Source organism: Lagenorhynchus albirostris, chromosome 8 (assembly GCF_949774975.1).
Source record: "Lagenorhynchus albirostris chromosome 8, mLagAlb1.1, whole genome shotgun sequence".
Taxonomy (NCBI): Eukaryota; Metazoa; Chordata; class Mammalia; order Artiodactyla; family Delphinidae; genus Lagenorhynchus; species Lagenorhynchus albirostris.
Window position 1 is genome coordinate 49,234,992 of NC_083102.1, and position 19,720 is coordinate 49,254,711.

Sequence of the window (19,720 nt, forward strand, 5' to 3'; positions counted from 1 at the left end):
AGGAGGAGCGGACAAAAAGGTCGGCCATGCAGGCAGGATGAGCCCCAATAAAAACTCTGGACACCAAAGGCACAGGGGAGCTTCCCTGTGGAAATTATCACACACCGACTCCTTGTGGAGAGAATAAGCAGTAGCTCTGCATTTGGGCCCCTTCCCAACCTGGCCCTCTGCATCTCTCCCTTCAGCTGGTTCTAACTGGTATCCTTTCCCTGTAATAAACCATAACAGTGAGTATAACTGCTCTCAGTGAGTTCTGTGAGTCTTTCTTGTGAATTATCAAAACTGAAGGTGGTCTGGGGAACCTCCAAATTTGAAACTGGGATCAGAAGTGAGGGCAGTGTGGAGGCTTGCAGTTTGGCCACCTTCACAGAGAAGGTATTTCCTGAAGCAAGCACCTTGGTCCCAGTACTGTTTAACACAGGGACAAGGAAGAAGCATGCCTGGTCTTCTTACTGGGTAGGCCCAAGAAGACTGCACGGATGCTGGGGAGTGGGGGTCAGGAGGTTCAGGAGGGCAGCTGCTTTGTTCTTTCATTAGCCCCCTTCTATGACGTCCTGTGGTATCTTGACTCTCCTCTACAGATTTATGGTCAGAGAATGAAGAACTAACCTGTAGTGAGTTAAAGGACGTGGATTATCTATTTGGGGATTTCTGATGACATACCTCTTTCTGCTGTTCTGGAAACATCTTCAACACAGGACACGATCGATCTGAAAAATAAGATACCAACACTCAGTGATTTGGAACCTCCATACAGGAGCAGATATGCCTCTCAGGGCCTCCCACCCAGATCCCCCCTGAGAGCCTGCCCTCCCACAGTCTCTGAAAAGTATACCTGTGCTTCTCCCCTAACCCTGTCTCCTGCTGACCCAACCAAGGGGAACATCGGTCCACCTGGGAATTGGGAGTTTAGGATACGGCAAGGCCAAGACAGCCAGATGATGACCGGCCCTCAAACTGAAGGCCAGGCAGGGTCAGGCTGGAGTTGGAGCCTTGGGGAAATCAGAGGAGGCTGGAGATGTTGGGGAGCAGAGGGCCATGAGGGGCAGCAGGGGATGCTGGTTGGCAGTGAGGTGAAGAGACTGGAAAGGTGCCCAGCGATCCACCACTGAGAACAGCCCTGATGGTTTCACCAGCAACCCAAGCTTTCAAGGAACAAGTCACTCCTGTGACATTTAAACTACTCCAGAGTTCAGATAAGAGATGGTGTGGCCCCAAGAGGGATGAAGATGGGAAACCTGATTCTGAGCCTCCAGTCAGTGCAGTCAGCCACTCGGCTGATTCCAGGCCCTGCATGTTCCTAAGACTGTCTATTGTTCCTTAAAACCCCAATTAGCTAGTTGGACTTAATACCTACTCCCTGCCAAAAAAAAAAAAAAAAAAAGAATCCCCTCACTATATGCACATGTATTTTACAACAGAAAGGTGGCTATGGCTGCACGGTCACGATTTGCCTTTATTTTTATCATGTAAGTCTGACCCCACTTTCCAGATGATTATTATCCTCCACAAGTATTTCCTGAGTCTCCACGAACATCCCTGGCACTGTAGGGAATACGAGGAAGTACGTGGGTGCTTCCCACATGGTGGGTGTCGGGGAGGAGAACCCAGAGCAGGCAGAGGAAAGAGCTCCCGAAGGAGGTGAGCGAGCTGTGCTGCCAAGGGGAAGGAAGGTCCTTTCAGCCAGAGTGAGTGAGCGAGCAAGAGGACCCACAGGGGAATTTCAAGGTTCACGGAAAGAGGAGGAAGAGGTGTGACAGTGGCATACACAGAGGATGGGGGAAAAGCGTGATGGACAATCCAGAGATGGGGACCAGGCCGGTTCAGCTGAGGGAAAGGCTTCATGGGAGGTGGGAAGCTGCCAAAAAGGTAGGTCTGCATCCTAACCTCCGGAACCTGTGAAGGTGATCTTATTTGGAAAAGGTGTCTTTGCAGGTGGGTGGGCCCCAAATCCAATGACAAGTGTCCTTCTTATAAGAGACAGAAGAGAAGAAATCATCCACACACAGAGGAGAAGGCCATGTGAAGATGGAGGCAGAGACTGGAGTGATGCAGCCACAAGCCAAGGACACCTGGGGTCACCAGAAGCTGGAAGAACAAGAAAGCCTTCTCTCCTAGAGCCAACGGAGGCAGCACAGTCCTGCCAACACCTTGATTTCAAATTTCTGGCCTCAGGAATGGTGAAGAGAATAAATTTCTGTTGTTTTAAGCCACAAAGTTTGTGGTAATTTCTTATGGCAGCCACAGGAAACTAATACGGAGAGGCTCTCTGGGGATTAGACTAGAAAGGTAGGCTGGGGACGTAGCTGGGGAAGGGGGAATTCATTCATTCACTCACTCACTCACTCGGTATTTATGTGCCATGTGCTGGAGTAGGAGTGGGACACACAGTGGAGGGCAGAGCAGACTCAGAGCTTACGAGATGACTTCATAAATATAGTATAGAAATGACAGAAAGGAAAGGAAAGGACAGCCTCTTGAAAGAACGGAAAGACTAAATGGGGAAGTGGGGGAGTGTCGCCTGGGAAGGCTGTACTGAGAAAGTGGCACTTAAGCTGAGGCCTAAAGGGTGGTGTCATTTAGCCAGGAAGGCTACAGGAGAAAGGCATTTTAAGCAGAGGGACTGGCGTGTGCAAAGGGGCGGAGGCTGGAAGGAGGAGCAGCTCGAGAGTTCAGGTTATTGAAGGAATCCCTGCATCGGCTGAAGGCTAGGCCATGGGTGACATCCATCTTGGGATTCTGCCGAAACACTGATCGGGTGGGTCCTTGACCCCAAGCCTCCACCCCTTCCAGATGGTCCTGCCAACTCCCATCCCTCTTCCCCGCTCCTGCCCCAGCTCTTCACCCCCATTACACAGCGTGTTGTGCAAGTCCCTGCTGGCATGAACCTCACTTGCATCATAATATTTGTATATTCTCCTTCTCCCAGTTGACTGAATGTCTCCAACAAAGCACATCTGCGTTTTCTTGTGTAAACTTCACAACCATTCTGTGAGGGAGATTTGAGTGTCCTCACTTTACAGGTAAGAAAACAGAAGGCTGGAGGGAGCAGGTTGCCCCAGGTCACACAGGGAGGGAGAGAGCTCAATTAGTCCAGTGTGAACTCAAGTCAGTCTGCTTCCCAGCCCAGGTCTTCCCATTGCCTGAGGCTGCCTCCATGACTGTGTGGCTGGACAAATGGTTCACATTTGGGGTCTTTAATTTAATTCTCCCCAAGGGACTTGAGCTTTTCACCCACCCCCACCCAAGGCAGGAGGATTCAACAGTTCTCACAGGGCATTGGCCACCTGAGATGCTAGAGACCAAGTCAAACTGTACAAATAGGAAGCTGAAAGTTTAAACTGGCTCCAAAACATCACAGAGAACACACAGTCAAGCTTTAATATTTTAAAGCTGGATAGAGGGATGGGGGTGTGGTTAGAGGGGAGAAGACTTTCATTTTCCACTCCATCCACTTCCACATTGTTTGAATTTTTCCAGTGAACACAAATTAATTTTACACTTTTTCAGGTAACAATCATTTAAAAATAAACACAATAATTCTATCAGAAGTATTAAAAAAGAAATGACAGGCCCAAAATGGAGACACCTGTGCCAAAACCAAGACTTAATACCTAACCAAACTGCCATTACAACCTTCCCCAGGAATGTAATCCCAACTAGAAAATGTGAAATTTTCAAGTCAGCACCGATTAGGTCACTCTTTTGATCCCCCCCAAAGGAAGATGAGGTAACTCCTTCTGTCCCCCATAGGGAGGTTACCTAAGCCAGAAATAATCTTTTTGTTTGTTTATGGCTTGCCTTGCCTTTGAAAACCTCTCCCTCTCTGCAGCCCTCTGAAGCTCCTCTCTACTTGCTAGATGGGATGCTGCCCAATTCATGAATCGTTCAATAATGTTAATTAGATCTTTAAATCTACTTGGTTGAATTTTTGTTATTCAACAGGAGAAATAATGACTCAAACATAAATTATGGAAGATTTTTACTTGGTTGAATTTTTGTTATTCAACAGAAGAAATAATGACTCAAACATAAATTATGGAAGATTTTTACTTCATTATGGAAGATTTTCCTATGCAGATTCAAACATAGGAAAAGATGCTAGCTTTATAACTCAATAGAAAATGTCATCAGGTACTGGACCTTGCCATGGCATTTACTGATGGGGGGAAGGAAATTAAATGATAGCACCATAGAACGGTTTGAGAGAAAAGGTTAGATGTCTATAATTTAGCAAACAGAAGCCGCTAGTCAGAAACTGCTCCCTGATAAACTATGCCCTCCTGGTGGGTTGTAAAATTTTTCATTTGTTTAGATTTCCAAATTCCCCAGGCTAGCCCCTATGCCTGTCAAAATAATGGATATGGAGAATTCTTGCCTCACTGAAAGACTTACAGGAACCAGTGTGGAGATCTGACCCCAGCTAACCTTGAAACAGAAAGTAGAACGGTTGTTGCCAGGGCTGGGAGGAAGGGGAAATGGCGAGTTCTTGTTTAATGAGTATAGGGTTTCAGTTTTGCCAGATGAAAAAGGTCTGGAGACTTGTTACACAACAATGTGAATACACTCAACACTATTGAACTGTATGCTTAAAACAGGCAAAATGGTAAATTTTATGTTTCTGACCACAATTAAAAGTAACATTTTTTTTATAAAAAGGTCAATAATCTATTTCGAATGTTTAACCTTGCTGTAAGTGCAAATAAAAATGAGATGCCATATTTCTGTCTATCAAATTAGAATATTTCTTCAATGAAATCCATTGCTGGCAAGCATCACAGGAAATGAGACTGAATGCTGCTGGTAGGAATGTGAGCTATTTCAATATTTCTCAAAGACAATTTGGCCATATGTTTCAAAAGCATTTTTTGTTTATTTATTTATTTTGCAGTACGCGGGCCTCTCACTGTTGTGGCCTCTCCCGTTGCGGAGCACAGGCTCCGGACGCGCAGGCTCAGCGGCCATGGCTCACGGGCCCAGCCACTCCGTGGCATGTGGGATCTTCCCGGACCGGGGCACGAACCCGTGTGCCCTGCATCGGCAGGCAGACTCTCAGCCACTGCGCCACCAGGGAAGCCCCGAAAGCATTTTAAAATTACTTATGTTCTTTGACTCAATTATTCCACATCTGGAATCTCAATGTAAAAAAACTGGTCAGACATGTGCAAATAATTTTTATATGAATGTTCACAATGCAGTATTTTTCATTTAAAAAATCAAATAAAATAGAAACCTAAATGTCCATAAGTAGTACACTAGGAAAAGTGAATTATGGTCGGGCTGCATAAGAGACCACCTCGTAGCCATTCCAAATTATGTTACAGAAGAATACTAAATGATAGGGACTGTTCAAGAAGTATTAAGTGATCTTTTTACATATGTTTTTATTTCTTTATTATTTATTTAAGAACCGAAGCCTACATGTGACAAGTCAACAGTGGTCATTTCTGTTTTATTTCCTTCTTTTCTGTATTTTTCCAAAAGTTTACAATGCGTTTGTTAAAGTAATAAAACCATGATGATATCACTTATATTCAGAATCTTAAAAGATGATACAAACGAACTTATTTACAAAACAGAAATAGACTCACATAGAAAGCAAACTTACAGTTACCAAAGCGGGGGGAGGGATAAATTGGGAATTTGGTATTAACAGATACACACTACTATATATGAAATAGGTAGACAACAAGGATACTGTATAGCACAGGAAACTATATCAATATCTTGTAATAACCTATAATGGAAAAGAATCTGAAAATGTCTCTGTGTGTGTGTGTGTGTGTGTGTGTGTGTATGTGTGTGTGTGTGTATATATATATATATATATATATATATGACTGAATCACTTTGTACACCTGAAACATTGTAAATCAACTACATCCCAATAAGAAAGTGAGAAAAGAAAAAGGAAACTATATATATATGGGTTTTTTGCCATATGGCTCGGCATGCAGGATCTTAGTTCCCCAACCAGGCCTACAGCAGTGGAAGCACCAAGTCCTAACCACTGGACCACCAGGGAACTCCCAGAAAACCATATATTTTTAAAAAGATAGTAAACAATGTATTCAATTACTTTTATTATTCCCCCCTCCAAAAAAACCAAACAATAGTTAATTTCACTTTCAGTGTTTGTTTCATTTCCTCCTAAATGTTCAGCAATTTTTCTACTTAAATTTAAAAAATCACTGGCTTCTTACTTTCATCTGTACAAGGATATGACATCAGTGGGGTTATTTAAAATTCAAAGTTTAATTTAGTGCCAGTTTTTCCCAGACCTGCTCTCGGTGCTACCTATGTCCTTTGCAGGTCTGTAGTGGGGATAGGGGCAGGGCAGGGGGGGCCGGTATAGCCCTCCCAAATCTCCCCTAGGGGGAAGTTCTTGGCCAGGGTCTTGCTGGAGGGGTAGTTCTACAGGTAGCCCTGTTTTCTAGCACCTGGGGGGCCCTCCTCGGACACAGGAACCAGCATCAGCGATGGGCATCAGACTCCAGGGAGGCCCATGCCCAGGTTAGCCAGGTGCCTGAGGCATGGCCTGGCATGGAAAGCAGGGATGGCTGGGCACCAGCTCCCTCCCAGCATTTAGACTAGGAAGCACCAAGACTAGGCAGTTCTCTGGGTCCTGAAGCTGGGAAATGATGATGAGAAAAGGGAGAGATAACGACGTCTTAACTGGAGTTCTAAGGGACCAGAGCTTATACTTAAACAGAAGCCATGACGTAAATAAAGGATCTCTTGAGATACTAAAGAAACTGGCCACCAGAAAAGTTGAATTACAGAAGCCCGCTTCAGCTGCTGATGTCCGCAGGGCTGCCTGGTGCCAGAGCCGTAACCCAGAGTTCTTACTTCCCCAGTGGCTTAAGTGCCCAGAGTCTCCTGGGTCCCCATGCACAGTGTCCTTACAATAAGCAACCCCGTACTCGAGGCAGCTTGAGGGAGATCCCAATTTGTGCAATCAAAAGAGCTCAACCAAAAAGAAAAAGAAAAAAGAGCTACACCAAAGCATAAGAACGGATTGAAGTGGGGCAGCCATGCACTTTTGAGGAGGGCCGGCAAGGTGTGCAGAACCATGTGTAAATCAGGCCCAAGCTGTTCTTCCTCAGTCTGATCTTAGAACTTTAAAAAGGCAAAACCAAAATGGAAAAAAAAAGCAGAAATCTGAAATTCAGTTAATGTTGGAAAGACAAATAAAATTACCATTAAATTTTTCCAGCATTTATCACACATACACAAAAATATATTAAAGAGGGTTAGCAGTCTAAAACAATACTGGTTCATAACACATAAAATAATGAACCACTAACTTGCTAATCTCTATGATATAATCTCTACAATGGGTTCCATTTATGGTCATGAATATGATGCTAGGACAAATTCAGGGTTTGAAATCCAGAGACAAGAAAAAGAAAAAAAATGTGTACGTGTGTGTGTGTGTGTGTATATATGTATATATATAAATATAAATATATATATAATTTTAGCATCACAACCATTTTGGTGGCATTTAGGAAAAATGCTACCTTAGATTTACAGATGCTCCGGACACAGGCATGTGCATGTTGGGCCTGACTTCCACCTCCCTTCATACACACGCTAAGGAGAGCCACTGAGGGGAGAGCAAAACACAACTAGGATAAACAGAGGAAGGAAAAAAACCATAAAAAGCAGATGTAAGAGAGAGGAGCAGACCGCTAGAGCAGACAGGCAGGTAACGATGGACTTTCTAACTTGTGCTGTGACATCCTCTTTCCTCACAAGAACCTTAACCTCCCAGATCAAATCCAAAAATATTTTTCACACTTCCCAAACGGTCTCCTTCCTTTTTTTATGCTACTAAGTTTCTCCTATTACTGATGCGTCTGGGCTACTCATTTTCCCCTTTTAGAAAAGCAGACAAATCTCAGAAGTTGGCGGAGGGGTATTAGTAACTTAAATATTAATGTGAATTAGTCCAATCGGATTGCATTCCTATTAACCAAGAGTGATCAATCTTCAGCTACTCACTCTCCTCCCCCACCACACAAAACCATCGGCTTTTGGGGTTATGGAGTTCTTTGCAGGCTGATGTATCCCTCAGTGCCCTGCCACAGGACCGTGAAAGACCTAAACACACAGCCTCCTAAAGAATGACAGAAAATGCCCTGCTCCTCTCTCCAGCCAACAGTTGGAGAGACATTTTTTTTTAACTCTCCACTCACCCTACCCCTTCACCTGATAAGAAGACTTTGCAAAAGTATTACCACAAAAGTTCCCATCAAAACACTACCTGAAGAATAGCATCAAAAGAATAAAATACCTAGGATTAAATTTACCAAAAGTGCAAAACGTATACTCTGAAAACTACAAAACACTGTTGAAAGAAATTAAAGAAGATCTAAATAAATGGAAAAACATCCCGTGTTCATGGATTGGAAAACTCAACATTATTAAGATGGCAATTCTCCCCAAAATGATCTATAGATTCAGTGCAATCGATCAGAATCCCAGCTGAATTCTTTGTACAAATTGATAAACCGATTCTAAAATTCACATCTAATTGCAAGGGACCCAAAACAGCCAAAACAACCCTGAAAAAGAAGAACAAAGTAGGAGGACTCTCACTTCCTGATTTTAAAACTCACTACAAAGCAACAGTACTCAAGACAGTGTGGGACCGGCACAAGGATAAACAAATAGACCGACAGAAGAGAAATGACAGACCAGAAATAAACCCATATTTCTATGATCAACTGTTTTCATCAAGGGTACCAAAACCATTCAACAGGGAAAGAACAGTCTTTTTAATAAATGGTGCTGGATTTGATAAAGGAGGCTGGAATGTACAGTGGAGAAAGGACAGCCTCTTCAATAAGTGGTGCTGGGAAAACTGAACAGCTACACATAAAAGAATGAAATTAGAACACTCCCTACCACCATACACAAAAATAAGCTCAAAATGGATTAAAGATCTAAATGTAAGGCCAGAAACTATCAAACTCTTAGAGGAAAACATAGGCAGAACACTCTATGACATAAATCACAGCAAGATCCTTTTTGACCCACCTCCTAGAGAAATGGAAATAAAAACAAAAATAAACAAATGGGACCTAGAAACTTCAAAGCCTTTGCACAGCAAAGGAAACCATAAACAAGACCAAAAGACAACCCTCAGAATGGGAGAAAATATTTGCAAATGAAGCAACTGACAAAGGATTAATCTCCAAAATTTATAAGCAGCTCATGCAGCTCAATAACAAAAAAACAAACAACCCAATCCAAAAATGGGTAGAAGACCTAAATACACATTTCTCCAAAGAAGATATACAGACTGCCAACAAACACATGAAAGATGCTCAACATCATTAATCATTAGGGAAATGCAAATCAAAACTACAATGAGATATCATGTCACACCAGTCAGAATGGCCATCATCAAAAAATCTAGAAACAATAAATGCTGGAGAGGGTGTGGAGAAAAGGGAACACTCTTGCACTGCTGGTGGGAATGTGAATTGACACAGCCACTATGGAGAACAGTATGGAGGTTCCTTAAAAAACTACAAATAGAACTACCATATGACCCAGCAATCCCACTACTGGGCATATACCCTGAGAAAACCATAATTCAAAAAGAGTCATGTACCAAAATGTTCATTGCAGCTCTATTTACAATAGCCCGGAGATGGAAACAACCTAAGTGTCCATCATCGGATGAATGGATAAAGAAGATGTGGCACATATATACAATGGAATATTACTCAGCCATAAAAAGAAACGAAATTGAGCTATTTGTAATGAGGTGGATGGACCTAGAGTCTGTCATACAGAGTGAAGTAAGTCAGAAAGAGAAAGACAGATACTGTATGCTAACATATATATGGAATTTAAGAAAAAAAAATGTCATGAAGAACCTAGGGGTAAGACAGGAATAAAGACACAGACCTACTAGAGAATGGACTTGAGGATATGGGGAGGGGGAAGGGTAAGCTGTGACAAAGTAAGAGAGTGGTATGGACATATATACACTACCAAACGTAAAATAGATAGCTAGTGGGAAGCAGCTGCATAGCACAGGGAGATCAGCTCAGTGCTTTGTGACCGAGGGAGCACCTCGGAGGGAGACGCAAGAGGGAAGAGATATGGGAACATGTGTATATGTATAACTGATACACTTTGTTATAAAGCAGAAACTAACACACCATTTTAAAGCAATTATACTCCAATAAAGATGTAAAAAAAAAAAATGGTGCTGGGACAAGAAGATAGCCAAGAATTAAGTTGGACCCCTACATTATGCCATATATAAAAATTAACTCAAAATGGATCAAAGACCTAAATGTTAAGAGCAAAAACTATTAAGACTTAGGAGAAAACAGGTAAATCTTCATGGCCTTGGATTTAGCAAAGGATTCTTAGATATAATAAAAGCATGAGCAATAAAAGAAAAAATAGATAAATTCGACTACACAAAAATTAAAAACTTTTGAGCTTCAAAGGATACCATCAATAAAGTGAAAATTCAACGCACAGAATGGGAGAAAATATCTGCAAATCATTTATATAATAAGGAACTTGTACTATCCAAAATATATAAAGAACTCTTACAACTCAGTAATAAAAAGACTTAAGGATCTAATGTATAACATGGTGACTACAGTTGATAACACTGTATTGTATAACTGAAATTTTCTAAGAGAGTAGAATTTAAATGTTCTTACCAAAAAAAAAAAAAAAGGTAAATAAGTGAGGTGGTGGATGTGTTAATCAACTCCGTGGGGGAATCCTTTCACAACGTATACACATATTATCAAGTTGTACACTTTAAATATCTCACAAATTTGTCAACTGTACCTCAATAAAGCTGGAAAAAGTAATAAAAAGACTAACAACTCAATTCAAAAATGGGCAAAGGATGCTGAATAGACATTCTTCCAAGGAAGATATACAAACGGACAATAGGGACATAAAAAGATGCTTGATGTCATTAGCTATTGGGGAAAGCCAATCAAAACCACAATGAGATACCACTTCACTTCCACTAGGCTGGCTAGAATCAAAAAGTCAGATAATAACAAATGTTGGCAAGAATGTAGAGAAATTGGAACTGTCACGTATTGCTGGTGGATATATAAAATGGTGCGGCCACTTTGGAAAACACTCACATTTTCTCAACCAATTAAACATAGTTTACCATTTGACCCGGCAATTCTATCTTAGGTATATACACATATGTCCACAGAGGAACTGGTATATAAATAGCAGCATTATTCATAATAGTCAAAAAGTGGAAACAACCCAAATGTCCAGTAATGGGCGAATGGATAGACAAAGTGTGGTATATCTATACAATGGAGTATTATCCGACAATAAAAAAGAATGAAATACTGACACATCCTACAAGAGATAAACCTTGAAAACACCATGGTAAGTGAGAGAAGCCAGTCACAAAAGTCCACATATTATATGACTTCCATTCACGTGAAAAGTCCAGAATAGGGAACTCTATAGACAGAAAAGAGATTCGGGTTGCTTGGGGCTTGGGTGGAGTGGGTGGAAGGGTGGAGATTGGGGGTACAGAGGGTGATAGCGAAAGGACAGTGAAATGAGGTAGTGAAATATTCTAAAATTGGCTGTGATGACGGTTGCACGTATCTGTGAATATGCTAAGAACCACTGAATTGTACACTGCAATTGGGAAATTGTATAGTAAGCAGATATCACAACAAAGGCACTTAAAAAAAAAAAGTAAAGTACTATCTGAAACCCTTCATTCGCGGCCCTAGTGTCACTCCTCCTGCAACCACAATGTCTGCCAAGCTGAAGGCCCTCCAGGCATCATCCCTCCCCTGGGGTTCTCTCATCCCTACCTGGCTCCTGTCCCTCTGCCATCTCTCCTAACCCTGCCTTCCAGTATGCCCCTGGAGCCCTCAGTCTAGAGCCAGCAAATGTCCCACATTTGCACTTATCTCAGCAGCTTTATCTTAGCTGGGTCCTGGTTCTTCCACCTTCCCCTTCCATGGTAACCCTCCAAGTCAAAGCTGCTCATTTCCTCAGCACTCCTGTTTTTCAGGACCAGGAGAAACCAAATTTCCCTGGTCACTGTTATCTCCAGACAATAACCTACCAAGAAGTACCCAGAACCTAGGCATGGGACCAACTAACTCCCTTCTCCTCACTTCCTAGCATCAATTCCTTCTCTCCAGGCTCCTGCTCTTCATTTCTACATTTTTAGGGACCTCCTCTGTGTGTTCCTCCCCACTTTTTCGTGATCCCTCCAAGGAGGACCTCATTCACAGAATGACCTAACATTCCCTGGTCTCACCTTAGCCTGTTCTCCTTCATTCCTGTGACCTAACACTTTGTTTACCAACAATGTATTTATCATGTGGCTACATCCCAACCAGGAACTGTTCTTTGAAATGGAAAACTAAAAAGTCCCCTCTGACCACCACCTGCCCACCCTTCGTTTTCTCACTTCCTCATTCTCACCCAATTTGCTCTTCCACTTGAATGAAAAGCCACCAGAACTTTTGATCCTGCCCTTCTTATTCTCCCTCTGGACTTCACTTCCTTCTACCATTCAAATATCCTCCCCCCTCCAGCATCCTTTTTTTCCTGCTCCATTGACACATAGTTCCTTCTACCTGCCAGTCCCCCAAACACGGATCAACATAGCCTCTGCCTCCTCCACTTTCTCTCTTGTCCTGTCCAATACTGAAGAAAAATCCAGTCGTTCTGTGACAGGTTCCATCACCAGGTTCTGAGTTCCAGCCTAAGGGCGGCCCTCCAGGGTTCAGGGGTCTTTCCACTCATCCAGCAGCTTCAGACCATTATCTCTCATACCCAGCCTCCTTCCTCCTCCCAGTCTACTCCTCTATCATCTGATAACTGTATCTCCCACTTCATCAGATAGTAAGACCATCAGGTTTACAATCTTCATCTTGATCCTCTGCCGCCTTGAAATCTACCCATATATTCACCCACTTCCCTTAGTCTCAAAGAAAAGCATCAAGCTCTCTCCCGTGTTCATGATCTTATCTCCCTGACCTCCTCCAAGACCTCAGCCCATCAATTATTCCACCCCCTTAATAACTACAGCTTCTTTCTTTTCATTAGTCCCTTCTCCTTCCCCAACAAGCAAGCTCAGGTTCTTCTCATCCCAGTGTAGATGGGCAGCCCTGCCTAATTCATCAACCTATGAAAGACCAGGCGCTGCTGCAGACATTGGAGATGGGGCAACAAACAAGACAACCCCAGGTCCCGGGTTTCACTTACATCAGAGTGGGAGGAGAAGGAAAGTTCTCCAATAAATGTACAACTCAGCCATAAAAAAAGAATGAAATTTTGCCATTTGTAATAACATGGATGGACTCAGAAGGTATTATGCTTAGTGAAATAAGTCAGACGGAGAGACAAATACTATATGATATCACTTATATGTGGAATCGAAAAAATCAACAAAACTAGTGAATATAACAAAAAAGAAACAGAATCACAGATATAAAGAACAAATTAGTGGTTACCATTGGGGAGAGGGAAGGGAGAGGGGCAATATAGGGGTAGGGGATTAAGAGGTACAAAGTATTAGGTATAAAATAAATAAGGTACAAGGATATATTGTATAACACGGGCAATATAATCAATGTTTTATAATTAAAAATGGAGGATGACCTTTAAAAATTGTGAATCACTATATTGTACACCTGTAACATATAATATTGTACATCAACAGTACTTCAATTTTTAAAAAGATAATAAACAAGCTTAATGACAAAAATGGAATAGGATGATGTGATCAAGAGTCATTATGGGGACTTGGTGGGGACGACTTCACATTCGGGTCATCAGGGAAGGCTTCTCTGAGGAGGTGACATTTGAGCCGAAACCTGAAAGGCAGGAGGGAGCCAGTGCAAGGCAGTCTGGGGAAAGAGCACTCCAGGAGGAGCAATCACCTCGTGCCAAAGCCCCAAGGCGGAACAAGCTTGGCCTACCTGGGGAGCCAAGGAAGCCATGTGGTCAGACGGAGTGTGATGGATGAGACAGAGGAGCTCAGAGAGGGAGGCAGGTGCCCTGTGGACCACAGTGAAGAATCTGGAAGCCACGGGAGCATCTCCAGCAGGTGAGTGACATAGTCTGACTTATGCGTTAGCAGGATCCCTCTGGCTGCTGGGTGGGGAATAGATTATCAGGGGCCAGAGCCGAAGCAGGGAGGCCCGTTGGGAGGCTACTGACATGGTGCAGACCAGAGGTGATGGTGGCTCAGACACAGGAATAGCAGCAGAGGTGTGTATGAGGGGAAGTAGCTATTGGTGTGCTTCCTCATCTGTGCATATCCAATTGGACAAGAGAGAAAGTGACGTGCCACAGTTGCTAAGAGAGAGGGACCACAGCATCTATTCAAGAAGGGTCCTATGAGACATGCTGCAGGGGAAGGAGACAGACACTCGCTGCAGCTTAGGGCCTGCAGGTGATGCAGTGAGGCCCCCGTGGGGAAGAAGGCATTCTCCCCACCTCCGCACTGACACCCCAAAGGCTGGTCTCGACCTGCAGACTGTGAGCGGTGTGTGGTTGGAGGAGGACATGAGCAGTTTCTGTGGTGAGGAACCACACATGGCTTCCCAGGAGAAGCCACAGACTCACTGTCACCTTCCACTTTAATCAGGGCAATGCCCCAAAGGGCCACTGGCAGCCCTCTTCTCTTCCACTCTACACTCGTTCTCCGTCTTGGCCACCACCCCCATCTCACATGCAGAGGAGTCCACAATCAGAACCTCCTAGTGGACATCCTTCAGGCACCTCAAACTGACTGTGTCCAATCCAGGCTGGTTGTCACATGACACCTCTTCCTGGCCCTTCCAAAATGCAGCCAATTTACCACCTCCTATGCCGTCCATTTTAGTTAGTGGTGTCAGTATCCACACGTTGACTCAGTGAGATCCCAGAGGCTGTCTTTGATTGCTTCCTTTCCCTTACTTTCCAAATCCAGCTGGTCAGCAAGCCCTGACCATCCTCTCTCTAACTGCCTGCTAAGTCCATTCCCTTCTCACAGGCCCCAATGTCACTGGCCTAATTCAGCCTCTTGTCATTTTTCTCCTGGACCCGAGCTGGAACCATGGTAGATTCCTGGGCCCAACACACTTAGCAATTGCTCATAAATGATTTTTGAACAAATGAGAGAGAATGCATGAATAAAGAAAATGACTGAGCGGACAGATGAATGAGGAAATCAAACAAAAGAATCAATGAATGCTGTGTAGAAACAAAGAAAACTAAGGAATATATAGTCTAATGGAGGAGATGCAGCCAAGCAGGTACAAGGCATCAGGTGATAAACAGAGTGCTATGGGGGGAGGGGAACGGAAAAGAACACATATAGATTGTCTTCCAGTTGTCAAGTACTAAGCCAGACACTTCACACATGGTTCACACATGACTCACCCAGAAACCATGTGATATATTGTGCTCCAGATGGGGAAACCGACATTCAAAGAAGTTAAGTAACCATCCAAGGCCACCCAACACATAAGGGGCAGTGTTCAGACGTGAACTTAGGTCCGCAGTCCCTAAATCCCACGTTGGTTAGTGGACACAGGCTTATAGGACAGGCCAGACTTCAAGAGATAATAATAATAACCAACACCCAGAGAGTCCTTCTGACCAACAGTCACTGTGCTAAGCACTTTACAGATATCCTCATAAAAATCCTATGAAGCAGATACGAATATTATCCCCCTTTTAGAGTTAAGAAAACAGAAGTACCAAGAAGGTAACAAGTCATTTGTCAAAGGTCATACAGCTACTAAGCGACAGAACTGAGATTTGAGCCCAGGCGGTCTTGCTGCAGTGCCCATGCTGGTCATCCCTTTAAGCTTCTGTTGTGTTGCCCTAAGGATGGAGGTAAGATGGCAGAGGTGGGTTCGAGGTGAAGGGGACAGTCTGCTTACCCCCAGGGAGGCAAGAAGTTGCAAGCCACTTTGGGGAACAGGAAGTGGCTCGCTGTGGCTGGGCTCCAGGGAGTGGTGGAAAGTGAGACTCCAGGCAAAGGTGGGATGGGACATGCGGCTTCCTGTCACCTGGCCCAGGTCCTTGGCCTGTCTTGTTTGATATATAAAGTTCCTCCCTCTTTCACAAGGTAGTGAACAGTTGGAGGAGCACGTTTGCTCTGTTTTCTTAACAAAGTATTTCATTCTCTTGCCTCTGAAGGTGGAAAAGCTAAAAGGCAAAGGAATCACTGATTTGTTGGTCTTACCGTTAACTAGACGGTACGACCTTCTCCCCCACAGTCCATGCAGATAAATATCAGTGCCATGATCCCTTGGCATTGATCCTTTTTTTTTGGCTGCATTGGGTCTTCATTGCTGCGTGCGGGCTTCTCATTGCGGTGGCTTCTCTTGTGGCAGAGCATGGGCTCTAGGCACGCGGGCTTCAGTAGCTGTGGCACGCGGGCTCAGTAGTTGTGGCTCGCAGACCCTAGAGCACAGGCTCAGTAGTTGTGGCTCACGGGCTTACTTGCTCCACAGCATGTGGGAACTTCCCGGACCAGGGCTTGAACCCGTGTCCCCAGCATTGGCGGGCGGACTCCTATCCACTACACCACCAGGGAAGTCCCGGCACTGATTCTTGATACAGATTTAGTTTGAAAAGGTTACACATACTTTAAAAATCTGTCTCTGATTTTATTTCCTGGTACTATAAGTGTGAGCCGATACACTGCCATCTTTACAGCTCACTACTACAAGGTTATATAAAAGTCAGTCAAATATAAATTTATATTAGGAACACTTTAGGAGAAGCAATTAAAAGGCAGATCCCCAAAACTAACATTTAATTTGAAAACTGCTTTGGGAAATTAAAAAAAAAGAAAAGAAAAGAAGACCAGGTCTGCCAAGTAATCTAAGCAAGCCCTTGGGTCATTTTGAACATACTGGGGTCATAATCTCATCAGTCACAGGAAAAGGTCATCTTGGAATCTGCAAGTGCTATTCTAGTTCCTTCCTGCATGAAAATCTAGGGGGGGAAAATGATCACAACTGGGAAGCCTCCCAGCTTGAAGGAGACCAACATAGTCATTCCACATGGTCAGGAGGACGGACTAAGTAAAAGAACCCAAAGAAATAGTCTCTGACCTCCGAGAGTAAATATTCTAAAGCAAAATAATTATTTTTACATATTACAGTTCAAATTAAATTTAAAGTAGTATAATTCAGGAAGTTTGAAAAACAGAGGAGTAAAATTACCACCCATAATTAGGGTGACCACATACCCTGGGTTAGTCAGGACAGTCCTGGTTTATACTCATCACACTGTAATTATTAATAGCACACACACACATACACACACATTTTAAGAGTGCTCAAAAGTACTGTGGTTTAAATGGTAAGTTATTTCTGGTCACCCTAGCATAATCCACTGCTATAAACAATCGTCACCACGGTTTGGGTATATTTCTTTGCTGTCTTTTTCTCACATGCATATTTTTTATCATCATAATCAAGTGTTTTCACAAACCTATATATTCTTTTCTTCAATTTTCATTGCAACAAAAATAGCATTCTATGTTCCTAGATAATAAGTCATAGCATTCCACTGGGTAGATGCTACCTTTCCTCTACTGTTGAACATTTAGGTGGCTTCAAGATAGTTTTAAAGGAAATGAATTTGTGGGGTACTTACAAGACCAGTGTATAGGTGAGGAAGAGTCAAAAAAATAGTAATTAGGAGGAAATTTCACAAATTCTATTTTTTATGAACAAGGGAGTCCCCTGTTCCCTTCTAGACCAATGAATTTCTTCATTCTTCCCTGATCAAGGGTTCCCAGACCCATTCCAGTATGCGTGTGGCCTTTGCATTCTTGCCCATACAATCCATGTGCCACACATGCAGTGATCCTCTCAATACAAAATTCAGATCAAACGCCTCTCCTGCCTGAAGTGCCCCCACGGCTGCCCACTGCAATAAGAATAAACTCCAAAGTCCTTGCCATGTCTTATACGCCCCATGTGGTCTGATCCCAGCCTACATTCCTGCTTCACCGGCTTCCCCTCTCTTCTTTACTCTCTGCCCCTCTGGACTTCTCTTCATCCCTCATATATACCAACTTCATTCCATCCCAGGGCCTCTGCACTTACTAGTCCCTCTTTCTAGAATGTTATTCTCTATACCTTCTCTGACTATGTCTTCAACTCAGATGTCGCCAGAGTCATCTTTGCTGCAATACCTTAACTAAAATTTCCTCCCAAAGTCATTCTCTTTCCAGTTACACTGTTTTATTTTCCTTATGGCACTCAACGCAATCTGAATCTATGTTATTTGTTTATATGTACTTTTTTTCCCCTGTGATGTGGACTCCAAGAGGGCAGAGACTCTACCCAGTTCACTGTTGCACCCCAGTGCCCAGCCCGTAATAGCAGATGGAAAGCAAGTAACTAGAATGAGAGAACGACTCTGGACAGGAGAGTTGCCGTGAGAACAGATCCTTATTCAATCAGCAAAGTACTACAAACCCCTTTTTGTTATTCTGCAAAACGATCAACCAGTACTATTATGTGGAAATAATGAAATTAATGAAACAAAATATTCACCCAAGAACACATCATCAACACCAATAAACAATATCACCTGGATTAAAGGAATTAAATTTTTGCTTTGTAGGACCCCCCCACCAAAATATAAAGAAAAAACTTCTAGCAGTCTGAAATATATAACAGGGGTCCCTATATGGCATTTAGGTCTATGACCAAGTTTTTAACGGTCCACAGTAAAATGGGGAAAAGAAGACAATGCATTGAATTTTTAGAAAGCTAAAATCTTTCAATTTAAAGGACTCTCCATTATTCTTAGATTATGCCTTTCCTACTTTTGGGGTATCAAAATATTCTTTTATACAACAACAGGGATTGTATCCAACAGGTGTGAGGAGGTTTTTATGCCCTTTATATGGAAAGCAAAAGGTGAGCAATCCTGGGGCTTCCCTGATGGCTCAGTGGTTAAGAATCTGCCTGCCAATGCAGGGGACACGGGTTCGAGCCCTTGTCTGGGAAGATCCCACATGCCGTGGAGCAACTAAGCCCGTGAGCCACAGCTACTGAGCCTGTGCTCTAGAGCCCGCGAGCCACAACTATTGAGCTTGCGTGCCGCAACTACTGAAGCCCACGTGCCTAGAGCCCATGCTCCGCAACAAAAGAAGCCACTGCAATGAGAAGCCCGTGCACCGCAACGGAGTAGCTCCCACTTACCGCAACTAGAGAAAGCCCTCGTGCAGCTATGAAGACCCAAAGTAGCCAAAAATAAAATAAATAAATTTATTTAAAAAAAAAAAAGGTTAGTGATCCTGTGCTAGGCCTCAACCTTCTTTTATCATTTTAAAAATCCAAGAATTCCACAGATCTGGGTACCATTCATCTCTGCATTCCCCTCACTTCTTCTTCTCAGCTGTGGCCCTTGGAAGTTTTACTAAGCCCGCAGTTGTACCAACTCTAATCCTAGAGTGCCAGGCCCTCTGGCTCTATGGGAAAGAGGCAGGATCAATCAATAATTCAATCAATTAGTGATGCCTGCCATGATGAGGAGGAGGGTGGGCAGGAGATGGGAGATGCAGTGGAGGGAGAGTGGCATGAGCGATGCGTCTAGAAAAATAACCCCTCCCCTAAGACATGTCAGAGCCCAATATTAAAACCACTTGGAAAATTATAAGTGAGAAATCTAAGTGACTTGTTCAGCCCCTTAACGTAAGTCGTTG

General features: G+C 43.3%; 1 protein-coding gene across 1 annotated transcript in view; it reads right to left on the minus strand.

Moving 5' to 3' along the window:
- The window catches only part of SNX10 (sorting nexin 10), a 73,575-nt gene that overhangs the window by 24,431 nt on the left and 29,424 nt on the right, over positions 1–19,720 (minus strand). Inside the window, exon 2 of the mRNA XM_060156052.1 lies at positions 664–710. Within this exon, the coding sequence (XP_060012035.1) occupies positions 664–687 (24 nt within the window). The 5' untranslated portion in view covers positions 688–710. The remainder of the gene's footprint in view (positions 1–663; positions 711–19,720) is intronic.